Raw genomic sequence first — 21,993 nt, forward strand, 5'->3', positions numbered from 1 at the left:
TATTTATTTATTCATGAGAATACGCAGAGAGGAGAGAGAGAGAGAGAAAGAGAGAGGCAGAGACACAGGCAGAGGGAGAAGCAGGCTCCACGCAGGGAGCCCGATGTGGGACTCGATCCCCAGACTCCAGGATCACGCCCTGGGCTGAAGGCGGCGCTAAACCGCTGAGCCACCCAGGCTGCCTAGCGCCTCTGATTTAGTCTCTCTTAAGGTTGCAGTCAAGCTGCTGCGAGGGGCTGTGGTCTCACCTGAAGATACAAATCAGGGATAAACTTCCAAGCTCAGTAACTTGGGCCTCTGTTCCTGTGGGCTGTTGGACTGAGGGTTTCCATTCTTTGCTTTGCCACTTGGATGTTTCCACAAGGTTGTCTCATGGCATGAAGGCTGTCTTCCCCCAGAGTGAGCAGTCTGAGAGAACAGGGCACATGGGTACTCTCACTATCATCAAATCTTGGAAGTGACATCTCAACATTTTTGCTATGCTTTTGTGTAGAAGTGAGTCCCTTAAGTCCAGCCCATATTTAAGGGCCAGTGAGTACAAAAGGTTGTAAACACTAGTAGGCTCATTGGTGACCATCTCAGAGACTCCCTTCCACAGGTGAGAGGGGTACAAAGATTTTCTGTCATTGGAGGCATTTATGTACAGATTGGCAGACCAACTGTTAAAGGTAAGTATTTGGATATTCTGTACTAAATAGTAGGAGAATGGACTAATGTACCTTCCAACTCAATTCTGTGATAAATATATATAAGCTAAGGAAGTAGAGAAACTAAGGATGGAAAACTTTAATAGGTAATTATATAGTATATATTGTACTTTTTTCAGTAGTTAATGTTGTAAAATTTTGGCTTTTTCAGTATATTTTCAACTTTTTTTTTTATTTTCAACTTTTTGTGACTCTTGATACAATACATTTCCCTATATGTTTCCAAATGTTGACCTATTGACTTAAAGCCGTTTTTTATGTAGTTCAATTTTTTTTAAGGATTTTATTTATTTATTCATGAGAGGCAGAGACACAGGGAGAAGGAGAAGCAGGCTCCTCTCAGGGAGCCTGATGTGGGACTCCATCCCAGAATTCTGGGATCACACCCCGAGCCAAAGCTCAACTGCTGAGCCACTCAGGCGTCCCTATGTAGTTCGATTTTTGAAGTATACACAAATACCTTAAGTTCTGCTTTTTCTCTTTGAAAATAATAAAGTATGTGTGGGAATAAAACAAGGACATGAAGGACATTTTTAATCTGTTTTACAAAGACTTTTTATCTTGGTTTTAGTGTGCTAGAAAACTATATTGGAGGTTTCATTATATAATAAAACATGAAATTGTGTTCTTAGATAGAACATTCTTCTTAGGGATGCCTGGGTGGCTCAGCAATTGAGCTTCTTCCTTTGGCTCAGGGCATGATCCCATGGTCCTGGGATCGAGTTCTGCATCGGGCTCCCTGCATGGAGCCTGCTTCTTCCTCTGTCTCTGCCTCTCTCTCTCTCTCTCTCTGTCTTTCATGAATAAATAAATAAAATCTTTAAGAAAAAAAAGAGACCATCCCTTTTACCATAAAGGTAAAACAGAAAAAACAGAATTTGTATGAAATTATATGAATATTTTACTTTGACCTTAGTTGATAAAGCGCTAATTTGTGCTTAGAGTTTAGAATTAATTTTTGTTATAAATATTATAAATATTAAGATTATAAACTTTCAATATTTTTGATTTACATCTTTATAGGTTGAAACTCTGCTTAGTAAAAAATAAATTTTTTTTGAAATTTGAATTTTCACCATGAGCTGCTATGATGATTTAAGGAATAAAAATATTTAAAAATCCTTTAATTCTTTTTTTTATAGTTTTATTTTTTAATTTTTATTTATTTATGATAGTCACACACACACACACACACACACACACACACACACACACAGAGAGGCAGAGACATAAGCAGAGGGAGAAGCAGGCTCCATGCACCAGGAGCCCGACATGGGATTCAATCCCAGGTCTCCAGGATCACACCCTGGGCCAAAGGCAGGCGCTAAACCACTGTGCCACCCAGGGATCCCAAAAATCCTTTAATTCTTTGTTATGGTTAACACCTAAGCTTTTGGCTGCAAGTCAGGAGACCTGGAGTTCTTAGCTCTATCTAATGTCACATAAAAATTGTATATCAGGTGGTGGCACTGTTGCTCATTAGTAAGTGGGAATCCCATTTTGAATTGTTTTAAAGAATGGACTCATTTTGGTCTGTCCATTTGGTCTTGAGATCAGTGACACAATCTGTGAGTTTTCTGCCTAGAAGCTGTTTGTTTTGAGACCAGAGAACACAGCAAAGGTCTGGTAGGTCTTAAAGAGATCACCTGAACCATGTTTTAAGCAAGTAAGCTATAAGTGTATTATTTAAGAATAAAAAAATCTCTACACATTTTATTTTTCAGTCTAAAATTCTTATTGCCTTAGGGGTGCCTGGGTGGCTCAGTCGGTTAAGCATCCAGCTCTTGATCCAACTCTTGATTTTGGCTCTGGTCATCATCTCAGGGTTGTGAGATTGAGCCCTGCTGGGTGTGGAACCTGCTTAAGATTCTCTTTCCCTCTTCCCCTCTCCTTCTGCCCCATCACCCCTGCTGCCCACTCTCGTGCACAGGCACGTGCTCACTTGCTCTCTCTCAAAATAAATAAAATTCTTATGCCTTAATACTTTTGCTTTTAGTTCTCTAAAAATTATGTTTAGTAGTAAAGCATTTGTTACAACACTGTTAAATTTATCTAGGTTTATCTAGATTTCCCCGTATTTGGTGTGGTTTTCATAGATACTTTAAAAACTGAAGTCCATTTTATTTTATATTTATTTTTTTAAAAATATTTTATTTATTTATTCATGAGAGACACAGAGAGAGATTGGCAGAGACACAGAGGGAGAAGCAGGTTCCATGTAGGGAGCCTGATGTGGGACTCGATCCCAGGTCTCCAGGATCAAGCCCTGGGCCAAAGGCGGCGCTAAACCGCTGAGCCACCGGAGTTGCCCCCATTTTATTTTTTAAAGATTTTATTTATTTATTCATGAGAGACATAAGGAGAGTGGCAGAACATAGGCTTCTCCTTGGGAAGCCCAGTGTGGGGTGAGACTCGATCCCCAGACCTGGGATCATGCCCTAAGCTGAAGGCAGATGCTCAACTGCTGAGCCACCCAGGCATTCCAACTGAAGTCCATTTTATTTTATTTTATTTTTTAAGATTTATTTATTTATATATGATAGAGAGAGGCAGAGACACAGGCAGAGGGAGAAGCAGGCTACATGCCGGGAGCCGATGCGGGACTCGATCCCGGGACTCCAGGATCACGCCCTGGGCCAAAGCTAGGCGCGAAACCACTGAGTCACCCAGGGATCCCCCTGAAGTCCATTTTAAACTTGAAAATTAAACTCTGGAGTTCTTAGATCTCATTTTTTCTTCTTCTTTTTTTTTCTTTTCCTTCCTTTGGGTTCCCTTCCCTCCTGTCAGTTTCAGTATTGCTTTTTTGATGACAGTATTCATTTAGATAACATAATTTTAAACTTAAGTGGGGCTTATTAAATAAGAGTTAAGAAGTGTCTTTTATTAGACCTGGAGAGATTTTTTTTAAGTTAAAAGTAATATCTAGGGGATCCCTGGGTGGCTCAGCGGTTTAGCGCCTGCCTTTGGCCCAGGGCGTGATCCCGGAGTCCTGGGATCGAGTCCCACGTCGGGCTCCTGGCATTGGAGCCTGCTTCTCCCTCTGCCTGTGTCTCTGCCTCTCTCTCCTCTCTCTATGACTATCATGAAAAAAAAAAAAGTAATATCTAATTTTATTTTAGTTTCTTACACAGTTGGGCTAATACTTTTTGTCTTTCTAGCTAAAAGTATATGTTTAGAAATCTGGTTAGACTTAATGCAGACTTCTGTTTACCTAACCTATTAGAAGTCTGTTTACCTACCCTATTAACATTGTTTAATAGAAAAATAATGTGAAAGATCATAAAACTAGGGTCCTCTGTTGGAATAATTTTTTTTTTAAATTTTTATTTATTTATGATAGTCACAGAGAGAGAGAGAGAGGCAGAGACACAGGCAGAGGGAGAAGCAGGCTCCATGCACCGGGAGCCCGACGTGGGATTCGATTCCGGGTCTCCAGGATCGCGCCCTGGGCCAAAGGCAGGCGCCAAACTGCTGCGCCACCCAGGGATCCCTGTTGGAATAATTTTTAAAAATTATTTCAGTACTATGAAGCTTTTTCATTTTGGCATATTTAGGTGACTCTTTCCATTTTCTTTCCTTGTTTTTGTAAGGTATATCTTTTCACTTGCTTGGGAATTAGTGTGATAAAGCAGAAAGCTTTAGAATCTCAGACTATGTTTCTAATCTTGCTCTAGGATTATGACCTTTGACTACTGTATTTCTTTTCTTTTCTATACTTTCTCCTTTTCTCTTTCTCTCTCTTTGCTTGTTCTCTCTGTATCTGTATTTCTATCTGTCAGCCAGAAATTCTAATTTTTTTTTAATTTTTATTTATTTATGATAGTCACACAGAGAGAGAGAGAGAGAGGCAGAGACACAGACAGAGGGAGAAGCAGGCTCCATGCACCGGGAGCCTGATGCGGGATTCGATCCCGGGTCTCCAGGATCGCGCCCTGGGCCAAAGGCAGGCGCCAAACCGCTGCGCCACCCAGGGTTCCCAGAAATTCTAATTTTCATTGCTACAAAGCTTAGGATATGAATTGGGGGAAGGGGAGACAATTTCTTGTCTGGCTACCAAGATAAGGCAGCCCAGATGTTTAAGGAAAAAATGAAGAGTTCAAGTTGCTCAAATGTTCAAGGAACTAATGAAAAATTGATCTAAAGATTAGCCATATATATGATTAATATAATAAAGATAAATTACATATATAAATTATGTAAAATCGCCTTCCCTTTGTTTTGCTACCCTGCTAAATAGATGTCCTCTGGTACTTGTTAAAGATTTCCTGGTTGGTGTCCACATGGATGCTGATATCAGAATAAATGTCTTTACACACTGTTGAAAGAAGGATTTAGCTGCTTATGAAATACATGTTTAGTCTTAATGTAAATACTGGGTTAAATTTTTTTTAGTTTATTTAAGTAATCTCTACACCCAGTGTAGATGTAGATGTAGGGCTTAAACTCGCAACCCTGAGATCAAGGGTTGCATGCTCTTCTGACTCAGGTGCCCCCAAATACTGGGTTAATTTCTTAAATTTACAAAGCCAACTGTCTTCATCTGTAAAATGGGGATGAAACTGCCTATCCCATAAGATTGTTATAAGGATCAATTAAACAATGTAAGTAAAGATCTTAGAATAATACCCAATAGTTTTTGCATTGTAAACATAGCAGTTAATCCTATCTTTGGAATCCTATTCTAGTTGTTACATTGATGTAGAAGAGAACCTTTGAGATCTAATCCTTTAATTTTTTCATAGTTTTTTTTTCTTTTTAAAATAAAAAATTGTATTCATACAAGAAACGTGTGTGAAAATATGCAAGTAATGCACAAATATGTATTGTTTGTAAACCATTCTGATGTTACAAATGATAAAGAATAAAACAATCCCCCTTCAGTCCTTTTCCATTCCTAGCTTATAATGCCTTGTATCCAATACCATTCCTGTCTTCAGAGGTAACCATTCTGAACAGTTTGATATGTATCCCACTAGACCTTTCTTTGTTATTTATTAAGACACAGAGATACTATGTCCTCCCTTTAAAAAAAAATAAGTGGACCTATTTATATTCATTCAATAAATATTTATTGATAGTTTATTGTTCTGTGATGTGCCTTTGCTTTGTGAGAATGCATTTGTATTCTGTATTAATGAATTTACCATAATTTAACAATTCTATTGATAAGAGCTCAGTTCATTTCTAATTTTTCTCTATTACAGGCAGATCTTCAAGGAACATCATTGTATATGTATCTTTGTGTATATTTGCAAGTACTTTTTCAGGATAGGTTTCTAGAAGTGGAATTGGTGAGTCAGAGTATAAACATTAAAAATTTTTGTAGATAAAAATTCTATGCTTTCAGATTCTCTTTCAAAAAGTTTGTCCCAACTTACATTCTTAATATGTGAAAGGGCATTTACCCACACTCTTGCCAGGTCTGGATATCAGGTCTTTTTTGCAAAACTAGTAGGCCATAAATTGTATCTTATTTTAATAACGCTAGTGACATTGAACATCTTATCATAAATTTATTGGTCTTTTTGTCGTTCTGTGAGTTGTCTGTAGTCTTTGCTCATTGTTCAACCAGAATTTTGGAGGCTATTGATTTGAAGATGCTATTTATATGTTCTCAGTGGTAATCACTTAACCTTTTATGTGTGTTATGTTTATTCCTAGTTTGTCTTTTGTCCTTTTTTTTTTTTAAGATTTATTTATTTACTTGAGAGAGAGAGAGAGAGACAAAGAGAGAGAGAGGGAAAATCTCAAGCAGACTTCCTGCTGAGAGCGGAGTCCAATGCCCAGCATCAATCTCATGGCTGGAGACCATGACCTGAGCTGAAACCAAGAGTCAGACACTTAACTCACTAAGCCACCAAGGTGCCCTTGTCTTTTGTCTTCTTTAACTTACTTATGGCAACTTCTATTAAAAATGGAAGGTTTATAGTTTACATTTTGCTAAATTTGACAATTCTCTTTCTTTACATTTTCTGGGTTATGGGACTTAATTGTATAGTCTAAGTCAAAAATAGTTTTGTTTATCTTAGAAATTTTCAATTCTTCAGCAATTAACTATATTTTTAAAATTCTTGTGGGTTTGAATATGGAAAGAACACAACTACTTTAATCTCATAAAGATTGAAATATTTGAATCAGATCTGAGAAGAGGTATTGTGTTATAAAAAAATTACAAATCATTCTCAAATTTGTTCATTATATTCATTATATTACTAATTCCTTCCAGTTACTTGCAATTAGAATTCTGAAGTAATTTGTAATGGGAAATTCATTACTTATGTTTCATATTATTATTTAAAATTTTTTTGAATAGGTGATATTTGTACATGGTACAAAGCTCAAAAGGTACAAAAGGGCATGTAGTGGAATGTCTTCCTCCTGTTCCTCTTCTTTAATTATCCAGTTTTCCTTTGATACAATCATCTTTATCAATTTTTTTGTCTTTTATCCCCCAGAGATATTTTATGCATATATACAACATATAGTTTATGGTAATTGAATTCTTTTCTTTTTATAGCTATATTAAGCTGTACCTGCTTTAGAGATAATTTGGTCTTTAGGCTAAAATTATTCACAGTTCCAGAAGGTAAATTAGAAGAATTGATGAATAGAGAACAGCTGTCAACAGTAAGAAGGGCTACAGGCTACATTCATGTTATAAACTTTAGCTGATAAGCAGACATTACAGAGTTTTGCAGGTAGAAGGACTTTTGTTTGCATATATGATTTAAAACAAATCTATTTTCTTTCCTCTTACTTACCTGGCCTTATAGATTAGAGACTTTAATTATCCCAGACTTTATATTTCCCACTAAGAAATTTTGTTTTTGGTTTTGGTTTTTTTTGCCCACTAAGAAATTATGTATAATTCTTGTTATTGAAATATGACTTAAAGCAAGTCATAAAACTTGAAATAGTAGAAATTACCTAAATTAACCCTCTTGTTTTATATATGAAGAAATTGACCCATGGAGATTAAGTGACTTGCAACATCATATTTATAATTCCAAAGGCCAGACATTTACACTTAACTGACCTGGTAGTAACATAAATTTTTAGAATGCTATTTTAAAAAGATAGCAAATTTATTTCTCCATTAAAAAGAATTTATTTATTTATTTATTTATTTATTTATTTATTTATTTGAGAGAGAGCATGGATGGCTGGGAGGAACAGAGGGAGAGGGAGAAGCAGACTCCCTGCTGAGCATGGAGCCCCACTGGGGCTCAATCCTAGGACCCCGAGATCATGACCTGAGCCAAAGGCAGGCATTCAACTGACTGAGCCGCCAAGGTGCCCCTATTTTTCCATTTTTTAAAAAAATTTTTATTCATTTATGATAGTTAGAGAGAGAAAGGGGCAGAGACATAGGCAGAGGGAGAAGCAGGCTCTGTGCACCAGGAGCCCAACGTGGGATTCGATCCTGGGTCTCCAGGATTGCTCCCTGGGCCAAAGGCAGGTGCCAAACCACAGCGCCACCCAGGGATCCCTCCATTTTTTTTTTTTTTAAAGGAAAAGGTGCAGTAGTCTTATGTTGCAGTTTGGTATTACATAACAGGGCTTCATAATATAATACTTCAGTTCTTTATCTGCATTTTTGCCTGTAAATAGGAATGGTAAGACAGTGTTATTCGTTGTTAGGCACTCTGTAGTACTTAGAAGATTAAAGAGAATGGTTTTTATTGTATGGGATGGAGTTGGAGATTAATAGAGTCGTTCTTAAGCATTCTTTTCTTGACTATAAAATTTATAATGGCTGTACCTTGATTCCCTTAATTTTATACTTATGAATCATTCTTAGCTTGGTGCATTTTTCTTCCTTCCTTATCTGTATTATAAGTAAAGGAACACTTTGAATGTTCCTTACTGTAAAGGAACATTTAAAACATAGTTATATTTGATTAGAAAGCTACCACTGATATTTTTTCATGAAACTCTTTCCATATCTATGTATAGAAATATACATAGAAGTCAATATATTTCTGTTGACATTCTGCCTTTTTTTCTTGTTAACATTTTACCTTTAATCTTAGATTTTTTTTTAAAAAATTATTTATTTATTTGGCAGAGAGAGAGCACAAGTAGGCAGAGCAGCAGGGAGAGGGAGAAGCAGGCTACCCGCTGAGCAGAGAGCCAGATGTGGGGCTTTATCCCAGGGTCCTGGAACCATTACCCAAGCCAAAGGCAGATGCCTAACCAACTGAGCCACCCAGGTGCCCCATAATCTTAGATTTCTGAAAATAATTTTATTTCTTGCCCCTTAATATATTCTTCTAATTTGTTTGAGATTAAGCTCAGTATGAGGATAGAGACCTCATCTAGAATTTAGTTTCTGTTGATATTATATTTAAGTACTGAAATACTATTTTCCAACTGGTATCCAGAAGTACTTATTATGGAGGAAAACTTATTTCCTTATTTTACCGAGTCCAGGGTTAGATATTAGTAAAAACTTACTTCTTAAAGGAAAATCCATAGAAATGTTTTTGTGAAATTTTATAGGTAAATTTGTCATTTATTATGGAAATACTGACACCTTCTAAATTTTTTTTTCATTTTGTTTTCTATTTTCAGTGGAAAACACTTTATTCTTGGCCCTACAGAAATTCTGCCTGGTGAGTAATTGTTCGCATTTGCCATGGGCTGGTGTGTTTACCTAAGCTATTGTCAGAGCTGACTTTGGCTAAATAGATTAAAGAGCCAGAGGTCTATCCTTTTATTTCTTTTTTTAAGATTTCATTTATTTCTTTTTTTAAGATTTCATTTATTTATTTAAGAGAGAAAGTACACACACAAGCAGGGACAGGGGTAGAGGGAAAGGGAAAAGCAGTTTTTCACTCAGCAGGGAAGAAACAGGCCTAGATCTCAGGACCCTGGGATCATGACCTGAGCCAAAGGCAGATGTTTAACCAACTAAGCCACCCAGGAGCCCCCACTCCTTTCTTAAAGATTTACTTATTTATTTCAGAGAGTGGGAGTGGGAGCAGGAGAAGGGGCAGAGGGAGAGAATATCCAAGCAGGCTCCCGCTGAGCATGGAGCCCAACTCGGGGCTGGATTCCCATGATCCATGAGATGAGGACCTGAGCCAAAACCGAGAGTTGACAATCTGCTGAGCCATCTAGGCTCGCCTCTATCCTTTTGAGTGGCTTTTAGAATAGTAGGAAAGAAAATCATCTACTCTGTACATTTTTAGACATCTCTTCATTAATTCTTGCATCTTAAGTTAATTCAACTAACGTTTATTGAACATTTAACATACTGTGCATCTCGTTTTAAAAGATAATTTTAGTCGTTTCTAAACTAGTTAATTCTTTTATATCTCCCATGAGGATGGGGGATGAAGCATTTATTATTGAATTCTACTTCTGAATTAGAGAAAAATGCTAGCTTTGTAGGGATTAATTGTTCAAGGAAATTTAAAATGTTTATGAATTATGTTTTTGTATGTTATGTTACCTTTAAAACTTCTATTCATAATGTTCTTTTTTTTTAATTTTTATTTATTTATGATAGTCACAGAGAGAGAGAGAGGCAGAGACATAGGCAGAGGGAGAAGCAGGCTCCATGCACCGGGAGCCCGATGTGGGATTCGATCCCGGGTCTCCAGGATCGCGCCCTGGGCCAAAGGCAGGCGCCAAACCGCTGTGCCACCCAGGGATCCTTTTTTTTTTTTTTTTTTTAATTTTTATTTATCATAATGTTCTTAATTTCTAAATTATATAGGTAGGATTTTGGGTACCTCTATAAATGTTTCAGTAATACAAGGTGGTTAAAAAAGAATAAGATACAGTCTTTAAACATATATCTATGTTTGTTGTGTTTTGCTTTTTAAAGAATTTATTTATTTGAGAGAACACAAGCAGGGGAAAAGGAGAGGGAGAAGCAGACTCCCTGCTGAGCGGGGAGCCTGATGTGGGTCTCGATCCCAGGACCCTAAGCTGAAGGCAGATGTTTAACTGACAGCCACCCAGGTGCCCCTTTATCTATGTTTTATATTATATCCAACAACAGTGAATCTTATAAGAAGTAAAATTCTAGGTTGGGTGGTTAAAATACTATACTTTTCTCCTAGGAATTTCAGAGTATAGATTTAACGCTTGTCTTTTTAAAAACCCTGACCAATTTAAAAAAAAAAAAAAAAACCCTGACCAATTTAGGTTAATTAGAATACATTTCCTGTAGCTATTCAAACCTTAAATGTAAAGTCAGTGTAGAATATGTATTTGTAAGAATGTATTTCTTTTCTTAGGCTTTATTAATCAGAAATGATGTCAGCATTAAACTTGTAGTTATGATTTAAAGTGGGCCTGTTGCCATAGATTTATAGTAACTCAAGAGTTACTCCATATTAAGACTGAATATTGAATAAATGGAGGCAAAGTATTCAGTATCATTGGGTATATTGAACAACACTAGAAATTGCATCTCACTTCTGCACTAGGTTGTATGGTTAGTACATAGTGATATAAGTGAAGTGCCCTTTAAGAACTTAAGAGATGGAGGGGGCAATTATTTTTCTGATAACTAAATTAGTAAAAGCCATTCTTATGCTAGTAAGAATTATATGAAGGTTTGGAAAATGCTAAAATCACTAATCATTGTGCTTTAGGTGTAATATCAGGGAAGCAGGTCTGAAATGTAATTAGAATTTACTGAGTAGAGGGGCACCTGGGCGGCTCAGTCAGTTGAGTGTCTGCCTTCCACTCAGGCCATGATTCCAGGGTCCTGGGACGGAGCCCCACGTCTGGTTCCATGCTCAGCAGCCTGTTTCTCCCTCTGCTGCTCCCCCCTGCTTGTGCCCTCTTGCTCTGTCAAATAAATAAATAAATAAAATCTTCAAAAAAAATTTACTGAGTAGAAATATCTTTCATAGTGTATCCTCTTCTGAACAAAGTCTATGAACAGGAGGACAGTTACCTCAGCAGAGAGCAAAGAGAAACTCAAAGCATGGGGAACTGGGGCAGCTGCTCTGCTGAGAGAGATTGGTGATTTGTTTGTTTCTTGAGGCAAGCATGTCCATATTGTTGGGGTGGATGTAGGAGATTAGCTTAGTCTAATGTCATTAAATATTTGAATCATATAATTATCTCCCCATGTTTTCTGTCCCTTATTTACCCTACCACCTTCTCTACCTAAGAAAGAAAATGTCTTCATTTCATAGGAGTATTCTAGTATGCTAGACATTTGCACTTATCATTATGAAGAAATTAATTGACAAAATAATAAATTGGAAAAAAATTAACGTTTGCATACATATATGTATTTGTTTCTGTGACCTTGGTTAAAGTTGATACTGTGAGAAAGATGTACTTGCAGTCTGTTTGATCTGATAACGCATCTGCAGCTAATCTCCTTAGCACGGTAGTCTAGTCTTTTGTATTGCTCTGAGCCTTATCATTTGAAAATTGCAACAACGTAGGCCATTTAACTTGTGTGGCCTCATCTGTGAAATACCTTCAGAATTACTCCTAGTTCTAAATCTTTATGAGTTTATAACCTATGTGATCAGTTGTATCACTGCACACTTAAAGATAAAAAAAGAGCTTGTAGAGAGTTGAAATATCTTTGTTTCACATTTAGGTTGATAGTACCAGTATGACTTAACGTTGCACTTTTTTTTTTTTTAATTTTAACTTTTTTTAACGTTGCACTTTTTAACTAGCCTTGCTTTGTTTGGCTCCAAAGTACAAGGTATAAATAACATTTTACATGTTGCTGGTAGACTATAAGCTTCTTAAGGACAAAGCCAGTTTTTCCTAAGTATAGAACTGTGCCTGTCAAAGAAAAAAAGTTAAGTGCATACTGAATGAGTGTATACTTAAAGAAAGGTATTTAGAACAAAGCTAAACGTGGTTTGGTTATTAGTGACTTTTTAAAATATTCTTTATTATGGCAAAATTTTAAAATATGTAAGAATAGGCAGAATAATATTGTCTCAGTCCATTTGGGTTGCTGTAACATAATACCATAGACTGGCTTATAAATAGCAGAAATTTATTGCTCACAGCTTTGGAAGCTGGAAATCTAAGATCAGAGTGTTATCATGGTCAGGTTCTGATGAGAATTCTCTTTCTGGTTGCAGACTGCTGTCTTCTCATTGCATCCCTACAAGGTGGAAGGGTTGGGTTAGCTTTCTGGGGCCTCTTGAAAGACACTAACCCCACCAAGTCAGATCTAATCAGATCTAATCACCTCCCAAAGTCTTCACATCCTGATACCATCAGTTTGGAGATTAGGATTTCAATAGATTAATTTTGAGAGGACACAAATGTTCAGACCATAGCAAATATGTGAACTTCCATTTACCCATTACCTACTTCAAGAGCCATGATTATTCTTGTTTCCTGTTTACCTCTCCCAGTCTCCTCTTGTATTATTATGAAGCAAATCACAGACTTTATATCATTTAATCTGTATTATTCATTGTGTATCTCTCAAAGATAAGGACTTAAAAAAATTACAGTTATAACCTTTATTACATCTTAAAGAATGACTGGTTTTGATAAATACTAAATTAATTTCACTTCAAAATACCTGTACTATTTCCAAGAAATCTCTTATGTGTAGTTCCAGACAGTTAATAACACTTAGAAATAAAACAGTAAGACTAATTTTTGTTTTTGTTTGGTTTAATATTTAGGCTATCAACATGACGGCGGAAGAAACAGTGAATGTAAAAGAGGTTGAAATCATTAAGCTAATTTTAGACTTCTTGAATTCAAAGAAGCTTCACATTAGTATGTTGGCCCTTGAGAAGGAAAGTGGAGTCATAAATGGCCTATTTTCAGATGATATGCTTTTTCTAAGGTATGATTTCATTAGTATTATGAGGTTTGCAGCTCTTCCAAAGAAGTGTTACGTATTAATAAGGTAATATGTGTACTATGGGTAGGTAGTTATAGTCATGAAAAAGCTATATAATTTTTAAAAATAATGTTTTTGTAATGGAACATTAACAAAATAATGTTTTATATAGAATGTTTTCAGTAGTAAGATCCAGAGGTCCATTAAAAAAACTGGAGTTACAATTCCGTTATGGTTGTGGCATCATCACAAAAAATACTTGATTTCAAGAAACCAGAGACTCCAGAAAGATAAATAAAATATTTCTGCAATACCGTTTTTTTGCCATAGAAGTGAATATAAACATATTCATTATACATAATATATAAAAATAAGAAAAATCACCCACCACTTAGACACACTACATACTGATAATTTTCTGTGCATATTTTTAAAAAACCCAGCAATTCTGTTTCATTTATAATTTAGTGTCCTTCTTTATCCATTAACATCATAAGGATTCTGTGTTATTACAAATTTATATTGTAAAAATTTTAAATTTAATTTTCTAAAGATTCCTCTATTTTTAGACAAGTTATTTCCAATTTATCTTAAATAAATGCTCTACTGAGTATCTTTTGTACATGTGACTTTCTGTATCTTGGATTATTTCCTTAGAACAAGATTCTTGGAATTGTAGAGCAAAAGGGAATTAACATATTTGCCAAAATGGGAGGCTAAATATATTCTAACTTGAATTGGATGGAAAAAGAAAAACACAAATTTCCAGACAGAAAATGTATTCTCTGCTTATGTGATACTGAATATCTTTGGCAAAGAGTACAGATTCTTGGACATATGGCATTTTGTGACATGAAAAGCCTCAAAAAATGAAGCATTCCTAAGTCATGAAAAAGGAACTTTAAAAAAACCCTTCAATATATTAAAGAGAATTTATTTAAATTCCTTGAACTTCCCTGTATTTGATGTTGTGAATGTCATTTAGCTCTACGGAGCTTAGTTAATAATTGTCAGGAACCTATCATTCTTTTGGCCCTGTCTTTCAAGCATTGCTACTCCTGGAATTTAGCAGTGGCTCTAAAATAATCCCCCTTCCAAGAACCTATTGAGTTTCTAGATGAAGTTTTACTGATATGAGGTGAAATGCAAAGAATTTTGGAATAGGGGGGCACCTGGGTAGCTCAGTGGTTGAGTGTCGGCCTTTGGCACAGGTCATGATCCCTGGGTCCTGGGGTCAAGTCCCACATCGGGCTGTCTGTGGGGAGCCTGCTACTCCCTCTGCCTGTGGCTTTCTGTCTCTCTCTCTGTGTCTCACATGAATGAATGAATAAAATCTTAAAAAAAAAAAGAATTTTTGAATAGCAAGTTACTTTTTTTTTTATTTTTTAAAAGATTTTGTTTATTCATGAGAGACAGAGAGAGAGAGAGAGAGAGGCAGAGACATGTGCAGAGGGAAAGGGAGAAGCAGGCTCTCTCTGGGGAGCCCAGTGTGGGACTTGATCCCAGGACTCTGAGCCAAAGGCAGATGCTCAACCACTGAGCCACCCAGGTACCCCAGAACAGTACATTTTTAAACTAAACATATTTATCTTAAAGGACTAGCCTTTGAAATTATGTCTTCCTACTTTTTGAATATTAAAACAACTCTTTATAAAATTATTATATATAGCACGATTGCTTTTTATTAATATTCCTTATTTGCAGACTCAAAAGTTGACAATCTGATATAGATCTTCCTGCCCATCCCTTTTAAAATTTTACTGTTCTAAAAATCCTAAAGTAGGGAAATTGTTATTATAAAAGGGCAGCAATAAGAATGTTTTATAGCTTTTGGAAATTCCTATAGACCACTAAAGTAGGATGAAATCTGATCTTATTCCTTGCTGTTTTTATTTTTTAATTTTTTTCCTTGCTGTTTTTATTCTCAGAATATAAGTTTGAGTGTAAAATGCCTGAAAGATGTAGAAATCAAAATTTAGAGCAGGATTTCTCAGCCTCAGCATTTAGTAACATTTTGGGCTGGATAATTCTTTGTCTTGTGGAGGTGTGTGGGTTGTCCTGTCATTTGTAGCATGTTTAGCAGCATCTCTGACCTATACCCAGTTGATGCCAGTAGCACCCCTAATTGTGACAACCCAAAATGTCTCCAAACATTACCAGATATCTTGCGGGCAAATTGACCCAATTAAGAACCACTGATTTGGTGAGTCTGGAACATACCCACACACTGGCCCCTAAAAAATATGAAAGAGCTTTAAAACTGTAAGATAAATAGGAAAATAAACTTTTAGACTTAGTCCAGTATTTTTATATAGGTGAAAACACAGGTGTATTAGGATGAGAAGTGGTTGCAGAGCACAAAGAGGACATGTAGTTACAAATGTTATGAAAAATTTATTTAATTATAATGTTTGAGGAACCAAATACAATGTTAACCTCATTACAGATTTCATACTGAAGTTTTTGTTTCATTTTGTTTTTTTCAGACTGAAGTTTAACGCTATCATATTTATTCTGCTTTTAATTAGTATAACCCAAATTTGATAACATGCATGAGTTTTTTTCTTTATATAGGCAGCTAATCCTTGATGGTCAGTGGGATGAAGTTCTTCAGTTCATTCAGCCTCTAGAATGTATGGAAAAATTTGACAAAAAAAGGTAAGATTTCTTCTGGAGTTTTTAATGTCTTATCATTGGTAGAAGCTTAGCAGAACAAAACAATAAACAAAAATGTAAAAATAAGGCTGTGTTTTTAAACTTTCCTGCTTAGCTTTCCTAGAAAATGGTATACTCAATCCAATTGAGTTGGAGTACTTCTAGAGGACAAGTTGCATGTACTTCAGTTGGTTGAAAATCTGATACATAAACCTACCTGTTTTGGTAGTGTCTATACAAAAAGTCACAAGGGCCATATCTGAAACAGTTGTTACCTCATAATATTATGAAGTTTTTTTTTGTTTTTGTTTTTAAATATTTTTATTTATTCATGAGAGATACAGAGAGGCAGAGACACAGGCAGAAGGAGAAGCAGGCTCCATGTAGGGAGCCCGATGTGAGACTCAATCCGGGAACTCCGGGATCACTCCCTGAGCCAAAGGCAGATGCTCAACTGCTGAGCCACCCAGGCGTCCCTAGTATAAAGATTTTAAAGATGTCATTCCAAAAAAAAAATGTCATTCCATTGTCTCCTGGCCTCCATTATTTCTGATGAATACTTAGCTGTGTTTGTATGACAGCTGATGTATGACATACCTGATTATCTTGTATGTTTCCTTTTCCTTTTTCTTTATTTTTTCTTGACTGCCTTCAAGATTTTTCTTTTTTTCTTTTTTTAAAGATTTTATTTATTTATTCATTCATGACAGACAGAGAGAGAGGCAGACAGAGGCAGAGAGAGAAGCAGGCTCCATGCAGGGAACCTGATGCGGGCGGGACTCGATCCCTGGACTCTAGGATCATGCCCTGGGCCGAAGCAGGGCCACCCAGGGATCCCCTATTCCTTTTTTTTAAATTGAGATATATTTAACATACAAATAACATTATATCGGCTTCGGTTGTACAATATAGTAATTGCATATTTGTATATATTGTGAAATCATTACAGTAAGTCTAGTTAACATTCATCCCTATACATAGTTACAAAAATTTTTCTTTCTTGTGAGCAAGATTTCTAAGATCTCTCTTAGCAACTTTAATATGTGCAATACAGGGACACCTGGGTGGCCTAGCGATTGAGCATCTGCCTTTGGCTTAGGGTGTGATCCTAGGGTCTGGGATCGAGTCCTGCATCAAACTCTCTGCGAGGAGCCTGCTTCTCTCTCTGCCTATGATTCTGCCTCTCTGTGTCACTCGTGAATAAATAAATAAAATCTTTTTAAAAATATGCAATACAATATTATTAATTATAGTTACCAGGCTGTACGTTACATCCCTATGACTTACTTTATAATTGGAAGTTTGTACCTTTGGCTCCACTTTACCTGTTCTGCCCACCCTTCCCACTCCTGACTCTGGCAACAAGATTTTATCATTGGCTTTGAGCAGTTTGATTATGATGTACTTACATGTAGTTTCTGTTATTTTTCCTGCTTAGGGTTTGCTGAACTTTTTGAATCTTTAAGTTTATATTTTTCATCAAATTTGGCCATTACTTCTTTAAATATTTTTTCTGGGATCCCTGGGTGGCGCAGTGGTTTGGCGCTTGCCTTTGGCCCAGGGCGCAATCCTGGAGACCCGGGATCGAATCCCACATCAGGCTCCCGGTGCATGGAGCCTGCTTCTCCCTCTGCTTATGTCTCTGCCTCTCTCTCTCTCTCTCTGTTACTATCATAAATAAATAAAAATTTTTTTTAAAAAAATATTTTTTCTGCTCTTTTTCTTTCTGGGACTCTATACAGTATTAGATGATGATATTGTCCCACAGGACTGAGGCTCTGTTAAGTTTTTAAAAAGTTTTTTTTCTGTGTATTCTTCAGTCTGGATTATTTCTACTGATTTGCCTTCAGTGTTCACCAGCACCTTTTTCTGCTATTAGCAGTCTGCTCATAAACAGTGAATTTTTCATTTCAGATAATTGTACCTTTCAGTTTCAGAATTTACTTTATAATTTTTCTGCTATTTCCATCTGTTTACTTGTTGTTACTATATTTACCTTTAAGGCCTTGAACATATTTATGGTAGGTAGTGTTTGCTAATAATCTTTGTCTGCTAATTCCAACTTCTAAGTCATTTTAGGCTCAATTTCTATTGATTTGCCTTTATCTTATCTATGAGTCACTTTTAAAAAATATATCTAGTCATTTTTAAAATGTATTCTGCACATTGTGGATTCATTGCTGTGACTCTGGATTCTGTTATCTTCCTTTGAAAAGTGTTGATTTTTATTCATACAGATAGTTAACTTGATTACACTCTCAGTGTATGCCAGCTGAGATCTTTGTTCAGTTAATTAGCCTTCCATCTGTTGCTTTCTTTGGGCTCCTTGGAGTCTCCCTTACATCTTCTCAGTTTGAGGGACAGCCAAAGATTTGGGCTGAGTTTTTATAGTGGATTTTTGTGCATTTTTCATTATGGCTTCCTTCTTTTTTGGCTGTCTCCTTGCTTTTCAGTTACTCTTGCAGCACCAACTTGTTTGCTGACTTTTCAAGAAAGTGAATCTGCAACTTTGTACTTGAGTTTTAGCTCACACTGTGTTGACTGGAGAGTGTCCCCAGCTGGAGGGCCTTATACCCTTGAATCTCACCTCAAAGTTTCTTTTTTTTTTTTCAAGGATAGACTTCCCTCTAATTGTGCCAGCTTTTTGTTGTTTTTCATTGCTTTCAAATACTTATTTTTTAAAAACTTTATCTAGAGTTTATCATTGTTATCTGCAGAAAGGTTAGCCAGATACAAGTTATTCCACCATTAATGGAAGTACAGCCTTATATTGTTTTTTGATCCTCCATTCATACCACTAGTTCTATATGATACCTGTTTGCTTTTGTATATTGTTCATTCATCTGGAATAGTATTCCTTTCATTGTCTCCTGCCTTTACATAGCACATTCCTGGTCATCTTCCAAGAGTCAGCTCTTACAAGATTTTCCTTATACTTCCCACCTCTTCTAATAGAATTGGTTTCACACTCCTTTGAGACCTTGCAGAAACAGTATACATATTGCATACAATTTATTAGATGACCCTCTTTTTGAAGGCAAGGATTTTGTTTTATTGGACACATACTTGCTACCATAACAGTGGTTGAAGGAATGACTGAAGGTTCATTATTATTTTCTTTTCAGTCCTTAGAAATAATTTCTCTTTAAGGTGCTTAAGGCATCCAACATTTGTCAATTCTTGGACAAGTCAAGTAGACTCTTCTCCCTGAAAAATTTCTGTTAAAAAGTTTTAAAGTTTAAAGGTTCCTGGGTGGTTCAGTTGGTCAAGCATCCAGCTCTTGATCTCAGCTCAGGTCTTGATCTCAGGGTTGTGAGTTCAAGCCTTATGTTGGGCTCTGTGCTGGGCATGGAACCTACTTGCAAAAAAAGTTTTAAAGTTTATGGATTATTTTATGACTTTTCAGAAATGTTGTTCATTTCTTATGATCTTTCAGTTGGCTTTTTATTAGACCATTCTTATCTTTGAAAAGAATAAAGACATATTTTGAATAAAATGCAAAGTAATAAAACATAATAAACAAAACATTTTGAATGTAAAGGACTTTGATATCATATTAAATGATATTTGATATCTTCCATAAAACTTGATTCTTGTTCAGAATTAATATTGGAAGTAGAAATCTCCTTTCCTTTAAGTATTAAGTTGTATTTACTACTGAAATTATTTTGTTTTTATTTATTTTTTTTAAAAAGATTTTATTTATTCATGAGAGACAGAGAGAGAGACAGAGAGAGAGAGAGAAGCAGAGATACAAGACAGAGGGAGAAGCAGGCTCCATGCAAGGTAGCGTGATGTGGGACTCAATCCTAGATTTCGAGGATCATGCCCTGGGCTGAAGGTGGCGCTAAACTGCTGAGCCACGTGGGCTGCCCTTTTTTTTTTTTTTTTTAATAAATTTATTTTTTATTGGTGTTCAATTTGTCAACATACAGAATAACACCCAGTGCTCATCTCGTCAAGTCCCCACCTCAGTGCCCGCCACCTAGTCACCCCCACCCCCCGCCCACCTCCCCCTCCACCACCCCTAGTTCGTTTTTAAAGATTATATTTATTTATTCATGAGAGACACAGAGAGAGGCAGAGACATAGGCAGAGGGAGAAGCAGGCTCCCTGTGGGGAGCCTGATGTGGGACTTGATCCCAGGACCCCGAGATCATGCTCTGAGCCACCCAGGTGCCCCACTACAGAGATTATTTTAATTGTGGCTTCAGTGTGGTAAGTTTTCAAGAATATATATATATTTTAAAGATTTTATTTATTCATAGAGACAGAGAGAGAGAGAGGCAGAGACACAGGCAGAGGGAGAAGCAGGCATCATACAGAGAGCCTGATGTGGGACTCGATCCAGGGTCTCCAGGATCACGCCCTGGGCTGCAGGCGGCACTAAACTGCTGCGCCACCGGGGCTGCCCCTCAAGAATATTTTTAAAGATTTTATTTATTAGGGAGAAAGCATGAATGGGGGTGGGAGGGTGTGAAGGGAGAGAGAGAAGCAGACTCCCCGCTGAGCGGGGAGCCTGATGTGGGATTTGATCCCAAGACCCTGGCTGGGATCATGAACTGAACTGAAGGCAGATGCTTAACTGAGCCACCCAGGTGCCTCAGTTTTTAAGAATTTTAAGAATTTTTTGAAAGCAAATGTAGTCATAGTAACTTATAAGTGCATTTGATTTATGAGACATTGGAAAATTTTTAAAAAATCTTTTCTTAAGGGAATAATTAGTCCTTTAGGACAAATGTGTCCAGTTTTGCTCTGGGAACTTGGGTTTCATTTCCAATATTTGACATTGCTATAACTCAGCTTAAAAAAAATTTTTTTTTAAGATTTTATTTATTTATTCATGAGAGACCCAGAGAGAGGCAGAGACACAGGCAGAGGGAGAAGCAGGCTCCATGCAGGGAGCCTCCTGGGGACTCAATCCTGGGTCTCCAGATCAGGCCCTGGGTTGAAGGCAGCACCAAACTGCTGAGCCACCCGGGCTTCCCATAACTCAGCTTTTTAATTTTAACATTTCATATTTTATTTTTTACAGGTTTCGTTATATTATCCTGAAGCAGAAGTTTTTAGAAGCTCTATGTGTTAACAATGCAATGTCAGCAGAAGATGAGCCCCAGCATGTAAGATTTTTATTCCTGAAGGTTTGCGCCATAGTCTTGTTTCAGTCATAAGTATTTTATACACTAAAAAGATCAGTATCATGAGTTTTCAAAATTTTGAGGTGGGAATTGGATAAGATTTACTCTTTTGCAGCTGTAGTACTTTCAATCTGTAATGCTTCTAAACTTGTTCCAAGATTTAGGCAAATATGATAAATGAATGGCTGACTGGAGAGTGTACATTCCTGTTTAAGGTGATTTAGATTGTAATAGATGTTTGAGTTAAAGATGCTACATTGTGCTGCTTTCTTATCCCAGAATTGGATTATGTTTCCTTTCTCTTTCTGTTTTTCAGTTTTCATTGATCCAGAGGTGTTTTTTCCTCCCAAGTTTTTATTTAAATTCCAATTAGTTGTTATACTGTATAACATAATTTCAGATATAGAATCCAATGATTCATCACTTATTTACAGTATCCAGTGCTCAGCACAACAGAAGTGGTTTTTGATAAAATCTTTATGCCTTTATGGCAAATTAAATTTAATGATATAAAGAATCTTTTAAAACATTTCTTTCTTTCTTTCTTTGAGAAAGAGCAAGCATGAGCCAGGGAAGGGCATAGGGAGAGCGAGGAGGAGAGGCAGACTCCCCCCTGAGTGGGGAGCCTGCCACAGGGCTCAATCCCACAGTTCTGAGATCATGACCTGAACCAAAGTCAGACGCGTAA

General features: G+C 36.5%; 1 protein-coding gene across 22 annotated transcripts in view; it reads left to right on the top strand.

Annotated features, from left to right (window-relative positions):
• The window catches only part of WDR47 (WD repeat domain 47), a 119,791-nt gene that overhangs the window by 58,327 nt on the left and 39,471 nt on the right, over nt 1–21,993 (top strand). For 9 of the 22 annotated variants that reach the window (XM_072754421.1, XM_072754432.1, XM_072754424.1 and 6 more), the window contains 5 exons: nt 5,912–5,998; nt 9,282–9,322; nt 13,349–13,515; nt 16,087–16,170; nt 21,203–21,287. In XM_072754421.1, the coding sequence (XP_072610522.1) occupies nt 13,358–13,515; nt 16,087–16,170; nt 21,203–21,287 (327 nt within the window). In that variant the 5' untranslated portion in view covers nt 5,912–5,998; nt 9,282–9,322; nt 13,349–13,357. Of the gene's footprint in view, nt 1–603; nt 669–5,911; nt 5,999–6,397; nt 6,570–9,281; nt 9,323–13,348; nt 13,516–16,086; nt 16,171–21,202; nt 21,288–21,993 lie in introns of those variants that run through there. The other 13 variants (XM_072754428.1, XM_072754439.1, XM_072754438.1 and 10 more) reach the window with 4 other exon arrangements.

This window comes from Vulpes vulpes, chromosome 3 (assembly GCF_048418805.1).
Source record: "Vulpes vulpes isolate BD-2025 chromosome 3, VulVul3, whole genome shotgun sequence".
NCBI lineage: Eukaryota > Metazoa > Chordata > Mammalia > Carnivora > Canidae > Vulpes > Vulpes vulpes.